The 17,578-nt window shown below is 49.4% G+C and overlaps 3 protein-coding genes and 1 pseudogene across 3 annotated transcripts; 2 read left to right on the forward strand and 2 right to left on the reverse strand.

The window, feature by feature from the left end:
- Nucleotides 1-268: 268 nt before the first annotated feature.
- Nucleotides 269-1,056, forward strand: LOC136538080 (dirigent protein 21-like). Its single transcript, XM_066530072.1, has one exon. The coding sequence runs from the start codon at nt 461-463 to the stop codon at nt 1,046-1,048; it is 588 nt and encodes a 195-aa protein (XP_066386169.1). The 5' UTR covers nt 269-460; the 3' UTR covers nt 1,049-1,056.
- A 1,637-nt stretch (nt 1,057-2,693) lies between these two features.
- LOC136536169 (zinc finger BED domain-containing protein DAYSLEEPER-like) lies at nt 2,694-4,955 on the forward strand. The gene has a single exon (XM_066528549.1). It carries the CDS (start codon nt 2,694-2,696, stop codon nt 4,953-4,955), a length of 2,262 nt encoding a protein of 753 aa, XP_066384646.1.
- Nucleotides 4,956-8,912: 3,957 nt separating this feature from the next.
- LOC136538081 (uncharacterized) lies at nt 8,913-10,685 on the reverse strand (annotated as a pseudogene).
- A 3,182-nt stretch (nt 10,686-13,867) lies between these two features.
- Nucleotides 13,868-17,227, reverse strand: LOC136538082 (BTB/POZ domain-containing protein At5g66560-like). Its single transcript, XM_066530073.1, has 4 exons — nt 16,740-17,227; nt 16,548-16,617; nt 15,186-16,454; nt 13,868-15,069 (listed from the first exon to the last, which is right to left on the reverse strand). Exons 1-4 carry the CDS (start codon nt 16,781-16,783, stop codon nt 14,527-14,529), a joined length of 1,926 nt encoding a protein of 641 aa, XP_066386170.1. The 5' UTR covers nt 16,784-17,227; the 3' UTR covers nt 13,868-14,526.
- Between the last annotated feature and the right edge of the window lie 351 nt (nt 17,228-17,578).

Here is a 17,578-nt window from a genome sequence, read left to right on the forward strand (position 1 = left end):
ACGTCAAGGGGAAAATGGAGGTTGACAACAAAAGGACATGATCTCCTGTTTGTGCCTAAATTAAGCGCACAGAATCACAATAAAGTAAGTTTCAGCGTTGCTAATATGTGATATCATATAGATTGATCGTGTGTATGTAGGATAGTGGAAAGCAGAAACTAGCACAGTCGAACCATTAGGCGCCCATGGCTTACGTTCCAACCACACTAAACCCAAGTCATTTGCTTTGTTTATTTTGCGTTGCCCTTTTCGTCAATGGTTCAGTTTATGTTTGACCCCAAGGCACCACAATGGATTAAGTAGCTAATTCAACTGCTCTCCAAGCATCTTTCTCCGATCCATCGTCAGAAAATCCAAGAAATCACAACCGATCACCGCTGCGTCGCACCGCGATTCCTGAAATGCTCACCGGGCTGCCCAGTCCCGCATTTGGCCTCCACAGATAAGAAATGATACGACGATGCTCGCCAGGATCATCTTCTGCGTGGTCATCGCCGCCGCCGTCCTCGTCGTCGTCCTCCTCGCCACCGTCTCCCCGCTGCCGCACCGGTCCGGCGGCGGCCACAAGGGCGCTCCAGGCCAGCGCACCTTGACGGTGTACATCCACCCCACGGTATCGGCGCCGGTCGTGCAGCAAGAGCAACAAGTCCAAGAGCGCCGGCGAGGAGTGAGCGCGCTGGTGTTCCACCACCGGATGACGGCGGGGCCGGAGAGCACGTCGACGACCGTCGGCGCGGCCTCTGGGTTTCTGCTCCCGGCGGGCGAGCGGGGCGCCGCGGCGTCGGTGTTCGACACGGTGCACCTGGCGTTCGACGGCGGCGCCGGGCTGTCCGGCAGCCTCTGCGTCGAGACGAGCGACGAGAAGGCGCGGCGGGGCGGGCGACGCCGGCACGACGGGGAGGAGGAGGTGCTGCGAGTGGTTGGCGGCACTGGCGCGTTCGCGTTCGCGCGAGGGCATGCCGTCCTGCGGGGCCAGCGGCCCCGCCCTGGTGCCACGGCGGCGGCGCTGCTTCTTGAGCTCAGCGTTTCCTCTGCTGAGAGTTACTAAGCGTGAGCGATCGCCCATCAGGGAAAAAAAAATGTGAGCGATCATATATGTCATAAACGATCCAGTTTTTGTCTTCTTTTCATTTGCGATTTGAATTGGCAACCTGTTAAGAACGTAGTTTTTTTTGCTAATAACCTGAGACGCAAGTGTTCACAAAATGTATCGTTGCAGTGTCTCCAGAATGGCAGAATCATTTGTTTTGGGTGGTGAGAGTTGTACTGCATACATTTCCTCATTTTTTTTAGGGGAAACATTTCCTCATCTTTTTTTAGGGGAAACATTTCCTCATCTTTTGAGAAGAATGGGCACATTTTTACCGCGAGTCCATTTTTTTTTACGTTGAACAGGAGGGGCGCACCCCTAATGGTTTTTATTGGAAATAAAGAAACAGTACAAAAGGGCATATCTGGGCACAAAGCCCGAGCCCGTGAGCCCGGCACGGAGCCCGCTATTTAGGCCCGGCCCTAGCCTGGCCCGGCCCGAAGGTCAATGGGCCCTGGCTGGCACGGCACGGGGTGCAGGCCGTGCTTGGGCCGAACCCTAGGCCCACAGGCCGGCACGGCACGGCCCGCAAGCAGGCAAGCAGGCCGGCGGCCCAAGAACGGCCCCCTCCCCTCCTGGCCTCCTCGGCTCCTCCCCGGCTCCCCATATAACCGAGACCCCCCCCCCGGCCGGCCCCTAACCCTAACCCCATTCGCCTCGCCTCCCAACCGCAGGCCGCAGCCGCACTCGACACCCTAACCCTAATCCCATTCGCCTCCCAACCGCAGCCGCACTCGACACCCGCTCGGTCCATCTTCGCCTCCTCTCGTCGATCCATCTTCGTCGCCGGTGCGACCGTCGTCCTTGGATCCGGTGATATCGCCGCCGCTCCATCACCCTAACCCTAACCCCATTCGCCTCGCCTCCCAACCGCAGGCCGCAGCCGCACTCGACACCCTAACCCTAATCCCATTCGCCTCCCAACCGCAGCCGCACTCGACACCCGCTCGGTCCATCTTCGCCTCCTCTCGTCGATCCATCTTCGTCGCCGGTGCGACCGTCGTCCTTGGATCCGGTGATATCGCCGCCGCTCCATCACCTCTCCGGCTCTCCCTGAGTTCCCTGCTCCCTCAGTCCCTCTCCGTCTTCCTTTTTACTCCTTCTCCTCTGTTTGTCGATGAACATGTGAGTCCGCCTCCCCGTCTCTCTTCCACCGTCGCTCGCCGTCCTTCTTAATCCCGTCTTGCCCTTGTGTGGCCCTCGTCTTCTCCGGCGCCGGGCTCCGGTTGCTCAGGCAAGTCCATCCCCATTCGTAACCCTAACCCTAGCCCCTAGATCTATACGTTTCTCAGTGTTTTGATTCTGTTTTTGGGATCATTTTCTCATCCGGCTCCGGTTGCGCAGGCAAGTCCATCCCCATTCGTAACCCTAACCCTAGCCCCTAGATCTATACGTTTCTCAGTGTTTTGATTCTGTTTTTGGGATCATTTTCTCATCCTTTTCTTCTTTACGTGTTCTTTTTCTTTGCAGGTCTGCTGCCGATGCCTCGTCGTCAACTAGCCTTGGCATAGACGGACGATGGGCAATGGCACCGCGGCCAAGCCGTAGCCACGCACCGTTGAGGAACGGTGCTGGAGTTCAGCCGTCCGCGGCCGAGGGCCCCATGGCGTGTGACTCGCAGGGCGACGGTGCCATGTTCCCTGTGACTGACGACGATGACTTGGTCACGGCTGGGCTATCCCCGGAGCACGACGATGACGGCCGTGACCCCTTTGCGGTGTTTGATGACGCCACCCGTGGGACACAGCCGGCGATCGACGTCGATGCCGTCGATGCAGGGGCAACGGGGACAGGGACGGTGGACTCCAACACCCACTCCAACTACACTGGTGTTAATGGTAATGCTAATGGTAATGGTACTCGTACTCCTTCCTCTGGTGCTGTTTCTGGACTTGGTAAGCGCAAGTCTCAGTGCTGGGGTGACTTTGAGGAGGTTTATGAGAAGATTAATGGTGTCGATGTGCGTGTTAGAGCTATATGTAAGATGTGTAGAACTGTGTTGAGTGCTAGATCTACTGCTGGTACTGGTCACATTCTTAGGCACCAAAAATCTTGCAAACAGAAACTTGATAATGCTTCTAGGGTTCAGTCTCGACTAGCTTTTAATGCTGATGGGTCTTTGCATAATTGGAACTATGATCCTGCTGTTGCTAGAACTGAACTGTGTAGATTGATTGCTAGGCTTGATCTTCCTCTTGGTTTTGGTGACACTGATGCATTTGAGGAATATATTAAAAATTCTCATAACCCAAGATTTGTTAGATCATCTAGAAGAACCACCACTAGAGATCTGGATAAGTTATTTGCTGAACGTCGTGCTATGATTAGGAACTGTGTGCATGCTTCTGCATCTGTTGCTTTGACTTCTGACATATGGTCTGGTAATGCTAAAGAGGATTACATATCTGTTGTTGCTCACTATGTGAATGCTGATTGGGAATTGCAAAAGAAGATTGTTGGTCTTAGGTTGATTCAAGTTAAGCATTCTGGTGAAAACATTTCTGCTTCCATTGCATCTGTTGTTGAGGAGTATGGCTTGGTTGATAAAATCTTTTCTATCACTTTAGATAATGCATCTTCTAATGCTAAGGCTATGGAAACTTTGACACCCATGTTTGCTGGTTATCTTGGTTGTGATCCTGCACCTGATGATCCTGCACCTGGTTACAGTCTTGTGCATCAACGCTGTGCTTGTCACATTATTAATCTGATAGTCAAATCTGGACTAAAAAGAATCAAACCTTATATAAAGGATTTTAGAACTGCAATTAATTTCTTGAACTCCTCTAATCAAAGAATTGCTATGTTTAGAAACTACTGTGAAGCTAAAGGTATGAGACCTAGAAAATTTGGCTTAGACATGGATGTTAGATGGAATGCTACTTATCTCATGCTAAAACACTTGGTTCCTTACAGTGAAGTATTTTCTGTGTTCATAAATTCAAATTATGGTTCTGCACTGTTGTCTCCAGCCCATTGGCACGTGGCTGGGAAAATATTGGAGTTCCTGAAAGTATTTTATGACTCTACTGTTACACTGTCTGGTGTTTATTATCCTACCAATCCTCTTGTGCTACACCATGTTCTGGAGATTGCAACTCATTTGCATGCATGTGAAAGAGATGTTAATCTTAGACCCTTTGTGTACCCTATGCAGCATAAATTTCTTAAGTATTGGAAGGACATTCCTCTCTTATACTCATTTGCATTCATTCTTGACCCTAGAGCTAAGCTGAGAGGTATGCAAAGGGTCCTCCATTTACTTACTAAATATACTGGTACTGATTACACTACTTACTATGCTGATTTGAAAACTGAGTTGCATAAAATGTTTGAGAAATATTTGAGAAAGTTTGGTGCAACCAGGTCACAAAGGGTTGCTGGTCCTACCCCACCCACTGGTAAGAGAAAACAGGCTTGGGGGGTAATTTTTGGAGGATCAGGTCTGCCTGGTCCTTCCAGTGGCACTGCCTGTTTTTCTTCTCACTCTACTGCTTCTGAACTTTCAAGCTATTTGGACAGCGACTGCATAACTGCTTATGAGGATGGTTTTGACATTCTTCTGTGGTGGAAGGACCACAAACTAACCTATCCTATCCTAGCTATTATGGCCAGAGATATCATGTCAGTTCCTGTTTCCACTTGTTCTTCAGAGTCTTGTTTCAGCTTAGCAGGGAGGATCCTAGAAGAACGGCGCCGGAGCTTGAAACCAGAACATGTTGAGATGCTGACCTTGTTGAAGGACTGGGAGCTAGGAGAGAAGAGGGAACAACATGAAGCTGCTGATACCAAGGAAATTGAAGATGCATTCGAGAATCTGTTCCTGGATGAACCAGAAGGTGAAGATGATGGATCTGGTGGCTGACAGTGGCATTGGTTGGCTGGAAGTGTTGGAGTACTTTTGTGTGAGTTGAGAGTGGATGTGTCCCTCACTCACTTGCTTAGTTTTCATTTGAACATTTAAACAATGGTCTGTAATAACTATGTAAGATTAAGACATTTGGAGCTGGTTGCACTCTTTTTTCCTGCCTAGGGTTTCTCACAAGAGTGAGTTTTACCTAGGTAGGTTTTTAATGAGGCAGCATTGCACAAACAGCTCTTTTTGATATTTAAATGGATTGAGATGTTTATTTGGAGGTGTTTTAGATTTAACGGGATGTGGGCTGGCACGGCCTGTTATTTTTACCGTGCCTCACGGGCCAGCACGGCATGAAAAATGGCCCACAGGCCCGTGCCTGGGCCGAAGGCCAGGCCCGCAGGCCGATGAGGCACGGCCCGCAGGGCACGGCGTGCCTCCTTGGCCCGATAGCCATCGTGCCGTGCCGGCCCGTGACCGTGCCGTGCCGGGCCGGGCCGGCCCGATGCCCAGGACTGCAAAAGGGAGTACAAACCAGATTACAATGCAGAAGCCAAAAAGCTCAAGAGACAAAAAAGGAAATGAAAAAAATAAGCTTCAGCACACAGATTAAACAAAGTTGTTTAACCATGATTTAGGCCATATTCGCTTGTCTTATAATCCGTACTTTTCAGCTTGTTTTTTTAGTCAGAACAGTGCTTTTCTCTCACAACGAATCAGCCGGAACAGTGTTTCGGCTTATTTTTTCAGCGAAGCGAACGAGGCCTCAATTCCGGGGACGTGAGTCCATCTTCACATCTCAAAACTATATGAACTTATGAAGCATTGTGGAGACAAGTCCAAACAACCGAAATCCTGTAAGTTTTCATATTTTTACATCTTGCAGAAGGAGTGTAAGTTTTTTTAGAGTGAACAAAAGGAGCATAGGTGCATAAGGCATGGGCGTCGCCAACCACACAAACGACCGCAGGCAGAGAAGCCGAGATGGGCTTCCGGCCTATATTTCTTCACATTTCGCCCAATATGACGGGGCCACTACATACCCATATGGGCCCATTCCCAACCCGCGAGCATCGTCGAACCCACTTCCAGACCAATCACGCGGATCCGCTGCATCAGCAGTTCAGCACCAGTCAGTCTTCCGCGGCAACGCTGATGTATACTTATCGGTAGGAAGATATATTTAGTTTGTTGCTCCACCTGATAAAGTTATCGGTTGGAAGATATATTTAGGATCCTTAGACTGAATTTTAGTCTTTGTTCCATCAAATGTTTGGACACATGCATGGAGTATTAAATATAAACTAAAAAAGAACTAATTACACGGATTGCGACTAATTTGCGAGACGATTTTTTTAGCCTAATTAGTCCATGATTTGACAATGTGGTGCTACAATAAATATGTGCTAATGATGGGTTAATTAGGCTTAATAAATTTGTCTTGTAAATTAGTCTTCATCTGTGTAATTAGTTTTATAATTAACTCATGTTTAGTCCTCCTAATTAGCATCCGAACGTCCGATGTGACATGGACTAAAATTTAGTCCGTGGAACCAAACACCCCCTTAGTTTGTTGCTCCACCTAATAAAGTTATTCCTATGAATAAAGAAGGGTGCCGTCTTGCTAAAAAAAACTTCCGCGGCCTCCATCCGCTTTTGCTCTCATCTCGCAATCTCGCTCCTCCCTGGCTCGCTGCGGATACTCGGCGGTATTAAGGACGGCGCGGAGCTAGGGCATCAGGCGCTAGGCACCCGAAATAACAGCCAAGCCGCCGCAGATGCGCATACATGAAACAAGATGTATCTATCTAAGGGGTTATTGGGGAGAGCTCCACCTTCAGTTCTTTAATAGAATCACTTCTATACCAAGCTAAATACTTAAAAATGCCAACTAATTCAGGTTAGGGTTAGGAGAGAATCGTTTCTCCATTTACACTAGGAGATGAGAGTAAAAAAAACTACTTTATCTTGCTCCCTGCTATATTCTAGTGGAAATTAGTAGAGAATCGCTTCTCACTAGCTTTCTACCCTGCTCCCTTCTAAAAATCCAATGGAATCACTCCATCGAGAAAGAGGTCCACAAGACTCTTTCTTTAAAAAAAATATTTAAAAGTTTTCACAATAAACAAAGCTATTCAACTGTCAATTTAGTAAACTCTTATCACCGCTGACAATTATATCCACTCGATCTAGAAATAATTGGAAATTTACCAATGCAAACTTGCCCCATGGTTACGATTATTGCCACTTTAGTGAATGACACGTGGATCTATGGACAGTGGTATGTGGGTATAGTCAAATTTGTGAAGCCTAATGTTTACCATGGCAAGAATCTAAAGGGTTCCTGGACCTATTTTAATTTCTAAAAAAGTTGCCAACATAAGAAAGTCTAAAATTACTACCCAAGTCTATATCTAAACTATCCAACATAGCCCTTATGAAATACTCCCTCCATAAAAAAAATGTAATTCTGGAATAGTATCATGTTTTAGTATATCAAGTTTGATCAATTATAGATAAAAAGTATAAATATTTATAATATAAAATAAATATCATTAGATTAATTATAAAATATATTTTCATAATGAATTAATTTAGAGTCATAAATATAAACACTATTTACTAGAAACTTGATCAAACTTGAAGTATTTTAACTGACACGCAACACATAGTTGCATCCTTATAGAGATAGAGGTAGTATAACCTAAAACGGACTCACGAGACTTCGTGTAAATTACCACCTACACCGCTCTAGAAATAATATAAAGTAATCCATTAAATTAGAATATAAATCAATACCTTTGGTCTTATTAAAATAAACCAAAATATTCTTTAAATCTATTTCTAGTCACTTACCTCTCCCATTATAAAAATATAGATCCCAAACTACTCCAATATATGCTTGTAAATTATTTGCTTCTACTATTTTTCAATGAGAAATTTGGTTAAATCTAAATCGTTAGATCATTATAAAATAAAATTGAACGACACATATTCTTTTACTTTTTTGGATCAATCTTGTAAGTACTAGGGACCCGTTTGGCTGGCTGCGGGCGGCTCCGGCTCCTGCGCCGAAATCACTGTTCATCTATACATATTTCACTGTTCATCGAAGCCCTTTTTCTCTCTCCTCTCCTCCCCACTCACAGACGCGGTCGCAGCAGCCGGAGCCATAAATTCGAGCTCCACTAGCTCCGGCTCCCGCAGCCTCCTGTCGGCCGCCCAGCGGCCGACACCCTGCTACAGTGCCGGAGCCGGAGCCGGCAGGAGCCCGGCCAAACGGTTCCTAGGTCTTGTCGGCAAATGCGAGGTCACCTTTTAACAATACTCATGTTTATGCATGTAGCTCAAACTAAGGTTTCTACTAACCCCATGTGGAAGTATGATACAAAAGGGAAAACTATGAATGGAGATAGAAAAATATATAGCGTAATTGGTAGCTAAAGTCTACATAACACGATAAAGATTCTAGGGTATTTCCGTATTCATATGAGTATTGTGTCGTGAACAAATGAGGGTAAGCAATTTTGATTAATGAGTCCTAATGTTTAGCTATGGCTTGTACCACTTATGTCTATTAAAATTACTAGCCCGTGTAAGAGTACGGTTTGACAAACTTAGTTTTTTTTTTGCGAATAGTATGTGACCCGAAGCTTCTTCCATTCGAATTTTTTACTTTTTTTAGCCTGAATTTTATTTTTACCTGTGAAGCTGAATGTTTCATTTTTATTTCCATTGACATAAAGTATGAGTGTATGACTACGTACGTACTATCGGAAGAAGATGAATTTGTTTTTTAATTTTTCTTTCCATAGTAGGTTTTTTGAGACAAGGTGTAATGAACACAAAGTACTAGTGCTACAAAGCAATAGAGCCATATAAGTTTTATTGACATCGTATAATGGATGTGAAGTACAAACCATTTGCCCTTTACATAAGCGAAAGCATAAGAACCCTACACTTTTTTCTTCTATTCCTAATTTCCTAGACCTTTTCTTTTTCACGATCAATTTTGCCAGTCTTGCTGACTATAAAGAGCGAAAGAATATACAAATTCATTTATGAGAACCATGGGTAAAGATTGGAAAACTAGTGAACGAAAACTGAAAGTAATCTACTAGTGCAACGCGGGCACTGCGACTCTGAATGTTCTGAGATCCCCTTCCCTTGATGTAGAACTGTAGAAGGAATGCGTTTTCCTCTTGTTTCTGTGTATCCATACTTGCAATTTGTGGGTATTTCCTGTGCTGCGACATGGAGATATGTTCAAGTAAAGGTTTGCTTCATTCGATCCTGGCCCATATTGAGCTTCGAGAGGAGGAAGACAGCAGCAGAGGAAGCGAGCACCGCTCCACCAAAGCAGGCCATGTCGAGTCCAGTAACCAGCGGCACGCTCTTGAACTTCTCAAGAACCCCACCTGGAGCAGCAGGAGTATGGCGTGGCCGATCCTCGTCTTCGCCTGCGTGACGGACCTGATCCTGGCCCCTTCTTTCAGTTTCTGGTATGGATTTGTAGCTCCTTGTTATTAGCACCAATACATGCATGGGTGATGGATCTGTGTATTCAACAAGTATTGACAGGGGTCGATTTACCTTCATATTGAATGCACCTAAGCTAAGTGGGACGTGTCAATGTGCCGTGCCTGTTTCTGAATGCTCTGAGAACCATAGAACATGATGTACAGCCCATGCCAAACGTGAGAAGGGCAGTGCCAATCAGAAACATGTCTAAAGAGAGAGAGATTGGTGCCTCAAGTTAGTCGGTACAGCAGTGTGCGAACTGAAACTGGCATGTAAGGAAGGTACTTAGCGGACATAATAGCTAGTGTACCTAACGCTTCAATAAGCAGCCTTATGGTTTCACCCTGATCTACTGCGTGGGACATGGCGTGGAAGCGCATGAAGAATGACTTCATCACAACTGCACAACCCTGCAAGCGTATAGAAATGTCAGCCTGGGAAATCTTCACTCGCATCATTGGCTATAGCCTATAGGAGGCAGAAAAAACTGAAGAAAGGCTCTCTACCTCAGCAAACAACGGGACTGAACCAACGAGGGATCCCGCAACACCGATCAGTGTGAAAGACTGGCAGTTAACGATGACCTGATGACGTTGTTGTCCATATCAACTCTGTTAGCAAAGATGAAGAGCTGGTTTCTATGAACTGCAAGTTCTGTAGCATGCATGTCTTTCAGAGAATTCTTACCTGATGGATCATTCTCTCGATGATCTTGGACCAGCACTGCCCTGCCAGTGCCAACTGCGCGGCTCCAAACTGTCTCAGGATCATCCTCCTCGTGATCTCATACGCCAGGGGTAACAAGAGATCAATGCTCTTCACCCCCGACTCCGACAGGAAAACCCCCTGCCTCTTCTCAGGTGTCATGCTGGCAGCTCCCAGGGTGATTAGGGCAGCCCTCTTCTCTGCGCCGCGGCTGATCATGTGCGGCGGCTTCTTCGCCTCCCATAGTTACGGGAACTTGAGAGAGGGGATGCGGTAGGTGTTGGTGTTACCAGACGTCGAAGATGAAGGAAGATGTCTGCCCGTTTGGAATGCCTTGGTGGTTGCCCTAAGCAACCTGCCGCTTGCCACTGCCATTGCCGAGCTTGGGTTAGATGTACAGAGCTTCTCTCTTCCCTAGTTCCCTTCTGCTCTAAAACCGATGTTGTATGAAGTCTTTGCTCCACCTGTTGCCTTGTGTGGCGGCCGCTCGCTCGTTCGTTGGGCCCCATGGTCTTCTTACCTGGAACTGTACTGGGAATTGAATAGCCGTGGAGCTGGCGTAGCGTTGTCATTTGTCAGTTTTTGCAAACTTAGCTTGTCGCGCCAGCGATCACGACGACGACACGCCGCCCGCGCGTGTTTTGTTCGCGCGGTGATGCTGCTGCTCAAGTCGTGGCGAACTCGCTTATTCAGGCCGTCGTCGTTCCTCCGCTAATGCCTATCAGTTGTTCGTGGTCGCGTCGGCCATCGACGGAGAGAGCAGGCACACGACGCCAGCGATGCCGATGCATATGGTACCCGCGGCAGCTCGTAATCCTGCGTAGTATGTACTCCGTACCTGCACTAGTCGTCAAGGCTCAACGGTTGGCAGGTCGTGTCAGTCCAGCGAAACGTCTCGGCTCTCGGTATCTGGCGAGGCCACGTCGACGTCGGCCAGTCGTGAACTCGCGATGCTGGTGCGCTAATTTCTTCGCGCTGTGATCGTGTCGTCTACTCGGTTTTTTTTTTTTTTTTTTTTTTTTTTTTTTTTTTTTTTTTTGCGACGAGTGTCGTCTACTCGGCTTTGTCAGGAGGACTCAGGAGGTAGTTTTTCATGGGTTTTGCACCCGAATCTCCTGGCAACCTGGGCCTTGCTCCGGCCCAATTAACCTGTTCCCGAAACGGAGAAGGCGCCTGGACTCCTGGAGGTTCCACAGTTTCTGGCCATCGTCAATTCGTCATGTAGCCTAGGGCGGCTTCCCAGATTGTTTTCCGGCGTGGCTAGCGCCGGGACGTTCGGACGCTCGTGGCTGCTGGTATGCTTGCCCACGCCGCTCCGTGGGGAACGCACATCGAGGACTTATTGCAACATACGTCTAAAATAGATAAAACATTTAGAACATACGCTTACAACATACTCCCTCCGTCCAGAAAAGAATACAATTATGGGATCCGTGCCAGTCAAAGTAGATTAAGTTTGACCAGATTTATAGTAAATAGTATTAATATTTATTTCTCCAAATAAATTTATTATAAAAATAGATTTATGATTAATCTAATTATACTAATTTTGCATCAGCAATGTTAGTATTTTTTATATAGTTTTGGTCAAAGTTCAAACTAATTGACTTCTCGAGAAGCGAGAATTGTATTTTTTTTGTGGACGGAGGGAGCACGTGTGCAGCCACTGCAACATATGCACCTTTCAGATAAAATACCTGAAACATATGTCTGAAATAACTGAAATATTTGAAACATACACTTGCAACATGCTTCTGAAAAACAGCTGAAACATTTAAAACATACGCTTGCAACATACATGTATAGCATTGCAACATGTGCACATCTCTTATCTACTTTTGCAACATCCGGATGAAACATATGAACCATTTGAAATATAAACTTGCAACATGAGTTTTCAGCACAATGTCACCTTGCTTTTGGACGAATGAAGGTTGGTTGTTGCGGAGCTTGACACCGGCGTGGATGTCTACGGTGGCGCATGGAGCTCGCTGGTGCCCCCAATAGAGTGGCGAGCACTGCGTGATCCTAGGCGAGCACCTGTTCAGGGCCGCAACAACTCACCTGGCGAGCACCTGCAATCACGGCCTGGGCAAGCACCCCTGCTGGGCGACCACCCTTGGCGAGCCCCTACTGGGCGACCACCCCTAGGTAGAGAGTATTTTTTTAGATTAGAAGGGAAACGGACGGAAGCGAGTGGGCGGCGGCGTGGTAACGAGTGAGAAGCCGCGTTCGTCCGTTCGAACATTCTCACGAGAGCATTAATGTTTGTCTTCTCAGGAGCAAATTAGACAAGGGGTTTCCATTTTCCAAAATGGGAACCAGGGTAACTAGGATCTCAATTTTCAATTGAACTTTGATTGTATAATTCGTAAATTCTGGCCTTGAACATCTGGGTTATATTTCTTGACTAAGAGCTCGTTTGGTTGGGCTCTTGAAGGCTTCGACTCTCTTGCTCAACTACTGCACTGCACTGTGTAGTAATGTGACGCACTGTGTAACTGTTCGATGGCTCCTCTTCAAATGAATTAGCAACCATGCATCTCGCCAAAAGAAGAAGAAGAAGAAGAAGAAGAAGAAGCAACCAGCCAAAGACAACATTTTGGGGGCTCCACCAGTTCCTTCACATTGCCGCTAGAGTGGTGGTGGAGCTGGAGCTGAACGGAGCCTCTCCAAATGAGCTCTAAATTCATTGCGATCCATGTGCACGATCGAAACAAGATTTTCTCTGAGCTAAGTTTCCAGTTTTGTAAACTTGGATGATTTCGCTCACATTGCTTGCCTGTCTTGATCGAGTACCTTCGACATTTGTTGCAAAAGCATGCCATGAGCTATGGTTTGGATTGCGAGTATCGAGTAATGAGTACTGGCCCAGCAGAACGCAGTGCAGGTAATCTGATTCTGCAGAATCCCCATTTATATTTTCAATTCTTTTTAAACAATGAGCAGGATCCATTTAATCTGATTTTAGTATTAAAACCGGCTGAAGCTATTTTACTGTGAGAGAAAAATACTGTAGATTCTAACTGATAAAGTTCAAGTGAACATGCCCTTTGTCCACAAGCTAGATTGCAGGGCACCACGATAAAAGGCGAGCATAAAGTTTTGGGCACTCGCAAACGGTGGCGTACATTTGGTTGGATTCGTGGTTGCCAGATAGGCTCGAAAATGTATGAATCGCCAAATAGCAGATTGAGTGCCTACTTTCTGCTACATTTCAGGCTTTCTCCACTGAGGTGACAACAAAAGCTATTTGTCTCTCTCCTTACTACTCTCCGAGAGAAGATGACGAGACCAGCAAATGTGGTGGGTATTACACTGGTGATAGTCCTTATTGGTTTTGTAGTCCATGGACTAAAAGTTCTAGTCCATTTTAGTCTATGAACTAAAAGTGGACTAAAGTGGTGTTTGATTCCTTAAACTAAAATGGATTAAAGTGGAGAGAGAGGGCAATAAATGAGAGGCATGTGTGTCCCCAACCTTTTAGTCCATTTTAGTCTAGTTTTGTAGACTAAATGATTTTAGTCCACTTTTAGTCCAAGGATTTTAGTCCACTTTTAGTCCAAGTGTTTGGCTGTTTAGTCCAACTAAAGTACAGATTTTAGTCCAAAATGCTTTAGTCCATAGGAACCAAACACCCACTTAATCAGAACTTATACATCAGAATCCAAATTAGTATAAATGTATGTGGATAACCAAACACAAGTTGTACAAGTTAATGCAGACAACTAGACACATCCTAGTGATCAGGTACTTTGCTCATGATCGGTGCACTCCATGGTCCACATGGATCTCTCTCCGGTTCAGAGCATGCACAGGCTTTTGTTCTGTTACCTCTGTAGTGAATGCCAATGTGCCAATGCCCTGCGACCGTGAGCCTGACAACAATGGCACGTGTACACGTGATGAAACCCTAGCAGGTCGAGCACAGAGGATTGTCCCTTGTAAAGCATCCATGGGCCAAGGCAAAAGAAGCACTACTGGGCAATCGGATGTGCACGACGCAATCGACTAGTAGTAGAAACAAGCTGAACGGAACCGGCTTGCTAGCACATTACAGACTGCCCTCCGGTACAGACAAGACAGCGCACACGGATCCTCGCCCATCTGATCTGGGGCGACACAGAAGACAATGGCCATCACGCCTCTCACGTATACGAACCAGAGATGAAAACGTGCGAGACCTGAGAGGCTGAGACTGAGGAGCGGTAAACGATCTGCAACTTCTCAGCCATTCTCTTCCTGTGCTGATTTCCGGTCGAATTTCTCGTTTTCGCGATCGCGTGACAAATTCCCATGTCTGAACCGAGCGCCGGAGGAGAGGACGCCTGCACTGCACGTACGGGGCTACGGCCTACGGGCTCATCCCCATCCTGGACGCCCTGGACGCCACCACGTTGCGCGCGTGCGAGTCGCACACCTGCGTGCTGAACTTGCACCCGTGCCGCGCCCTCCACCCGCCCGCAGCGTGCCTCGAACCGTCCCCTCCGCCGTCCGCGCTGCGGCGGCCCGGCGACGGGCTGCCGCCGCGCCCGTCAATCTTCTTAATAGCCCTGCGCATGCTGGAGCACTCGCGCTCCAGCTCCTGCACCCGGCTCGCCACGCTGTCCATGTCTAGCCGCAGCACCTGGCTCTCCTGCGCCAGCGCCGTCGCCCCTCGCCATGCCGCCGCCTCGCTGGGGCCTGCCCTCGGAGCGCCCCCGGCGGAGGGCGCGAGGAGCGTGCTCGTGATGGCGCGCCGAAGCTGCAGCTGCTCGAAGAAGAGCACCTGCAGCACCGCCCGCAGCGGGAGCCGTTCGTTCTGCTCCGCGTGCGTGCACGCCTCCACCGTTAGCTTCCGGCAGTCCACCACACCCACCACCCTGTCCCGCTCCTCCGCCGTTAGCCGCGGGTGCGCCTGCAAATTAGCCGGTCAGTGGCCAAAAGAGGTGAGGTCTTTGGCAGTGACAGCTCAAAAGGAGACATTTTTTCTTTGTCCTTTAACGTGGACAACATGCTCCGTGGTGCCCGTACCTTGAGGTAGATGTCGACGGCGTGGTAGACGCTATCGTCGTAGATACGGGCATGGTCGGGCAACAAAAGCGCGAGCTCGCAGAACTTGGCGGGCTTCAGGTTGGCGTCTGACGCAACCTCGGCGAGGTAACTGTCCACTAGCTTGGCCACCTGCACCATGACCACGGCAGACGGCCGCGCCACCTCCGCGGCCACCGCTTCCTCCTCCTCGATCGCCGCCGAAGACGATGCCTCGCCGCCAGGCTCCTCCTCCGCGAGGAAATACCTGATGATCCGCTGGACGCAGTCCACGTCGTAAAGCGTCTCCGCGGTGCCCGAGTAGCTCAATATGAGCACGTCCTCCAGCGTGGCCTGCTGCAGCAGCGTGGCGGCCTTCCGCTCCAGCGCCGTGCGCGCCGCATCCGACGCGCGCAAGATGAGCGCCGTGCGCAGCAACGCAAACAGAAACTTGGCTGTGACCACGCGCCCCGAGCACTTGTGCGTGGGGAGGCTGGCGACCACCACCTCGAGAAGCTCCTTCTGCTCCACCTCCGACGACACCGGCGTGGACGCGAGGCGCCGCCGCATGGACCTTGACAACCCCGGAATGGTGCCCCTGGCGTAGGACACCAGGCAGCTCTCCCTGGCCTCCGCCCTGACGTCGTCGCGCGCGGCCATGGCTGCCATCACCCGCTTGTACATGCGAAGGCCGAGCACAGCCAGGTCGTCGAACCAGGACCGCGACGCGGCCGACGAGCGCGCGGCGATGGCCTCCACGCAGCGGGACACAATGCCGAGCTCCTCGGCGACTGGCAGCAGCTCCTCGCAGGACTTGAGCGCCTTGGTGGCGTCGCCGGGGTGTCGCAACACAGTCTGGTCTAGATAGGCCTCCGCGCGCGCTGCGAGGTTGTCCTCGGCGTGGTCCTCCGTCATCTCCAGATACTCGGCCGCACACCGCAGCGGCGCGACGTTCCAGGCGGTGAGCTCGACGCGGACGCCGTAGCAAAACTTGGCGGCCGCCTCGAACGTGCCCGGCCCGCCCGGGAAGTCCGAGAACGCAATGCTGTACGGCTGCCCGTCGCCCTCTCCCGTCCTAACCTGCTGCTGCCCGTGCTCGGCTTCCTCTTCCTCCTCCTCTGCTTCCTCGATCTCTGTCTCCGCAGCACCGTCCTCGCCTCCGTCACTACCACTCTTCACCTGTCGCCGCCGCCGCCGTTCCCAGGCCGGACGCTGCTCCTCCTGCTCGCTGAGCATGCGGTGGATCTTGCGGCTCTTGGACATGAGCGGGAACTGCGCGGGAAACGCCTCAGCGGAATTTCATGGAGCACGACGCAGGGGAGCACAAAAAAAAAACCCAACAATCAGAGCAGCTCAAGAACTCACCTTGTGGAGGTGGAAGGTCATGTCGTGCACCTCGAAGACGACGTCGCTGGGCAGCCCCGTGGTGCAGAACCTGGCGCGAGATACAGAACCCATCATCAACACAACAGACGCGCGAAAGCAACGGAATTCTGCATCCAACCACCGCAATTCAAATAGCCAGCACCACCAGCAGCGCTCACTACTAGTACTCACCATGCCTGGCCCCTCGACGAGCCGTGCCGGACCGACGACGACATGGCCGCTGCCCTGCCCGCTACGCTCCGTCAAGCTACGATCCGGAATGAGAAGAAGGATGGCATCTGCTACATCTACTTCCCTCCCTCGCTCGTAGCCGTATGATTGGGGCGGGCGGGCGCCGGGAGGGTAGGTGTGGCAATTCAGGGCGTCTACCTGGCTGGCGAATTAAATTAGCATCAGAATCCCATTCCCAGGCCAGTGTCAGCAGCAGGAAGTTATTGCTGGGGGGATAAACAAGGAAGCACAGGACAGCCGATGACATGTATGGAAAGCTATGGCTCGTTGCTGCGCTCGTGGTTTAGTTAAAAAAAATCTTAGCTCATCAACGATCCGCTGCCGGCTTGCCGCCGCTCATCTACTGCCTTTTTTGTGCGTGTTCTCTTGGCCGCTGGGGAGCGGCGGTGAGAGGAGGGCGATGAGGTGCGTGTGACCCAACCACTCCACGTCAAGCAAGCGGCAAGCAAGCATGAGAGGGAACGCTTGGAAACTTCTTGCGCGGGTAGATCTCATCACGTCCTCACCTACGCCTGCCTGCTTGCGCCGGTCCACGGCTATGGATTTGGACAGCTGAGAAAAGGGAATGAAATTATAACAGCAAAAGGCGGCCTCTTTCTTGCGTCAACACCCAACAGCAAAAAGCTTCGTAAAAAGAGGGTAAAGATATGTGGATGCCCTGCGAAACAATTTCAGGCGGCCAACCATGTAGTACGGCGCAGCCGAGAAATGAACAATCTGCATTGCGCTGCATGTAGACTGTCGAGGAATCTTAACTGTAAAGCATACGGCTGCTAATA

The sequence above is a fragment of the Miscanthus floridulus genome, chromosome 2 (assembly GCF_019320115.1).
Source record: "Miscanthus floridulus cultivar M001 chromosome 2, ASM1932011v1, whole genome shotgun sequence".
NCBI classification, from domain to species: domain Eukaryota; kingdom Viridiplantae; phylum Streptophyta; class Magnoliopsida; order Poales; family Poaceae; genus Miscanthus; species Miscanthus floridulus.

What these genes read in the sequence shown, in the direction of transcription:
- LOC136538080 (XM_066530072.1), top strand. Translation starts at nt 461, where the DNA reads ATGCTCGCCAGGATCATCTTCTGCGTGGTCATCGCCGCCGCCGTCCTC.
- LOC136536169 (XM_066528549.1), top strand. Translation starts at nt 2,694, where the DNA reads ATGGCGTGTGACTCGCAGGGCGACGGTGCCATGTTCCCTGTGACTGAC.
- LOC136538082 (XM_066530073.1), bottom strand. Translation starts at nt 16,783, where the DNA reads ATGTCGTCGTCGGTCCGGCACGGCTCGTCGAGGGGCCAGGCATG. An exon ending in TCGTCGAGGGGCCAGGCATG is followed by an intron (nt 16,618 to 16,739) that starts GTGAGTACTAGT and finishes ATCTCGCGCCAG; the next exon opens with GTTCTGCACCACGGGGCTGC. An exon ending in CCGTCGACATCTACCTCAAG is followed by an intron (nt 15,070 to 15,185) that starts GTACGGGCACCA and finishes GCTAATTTGCAG; the next exon opens with GCGCACCCGCGGCTAACGGC.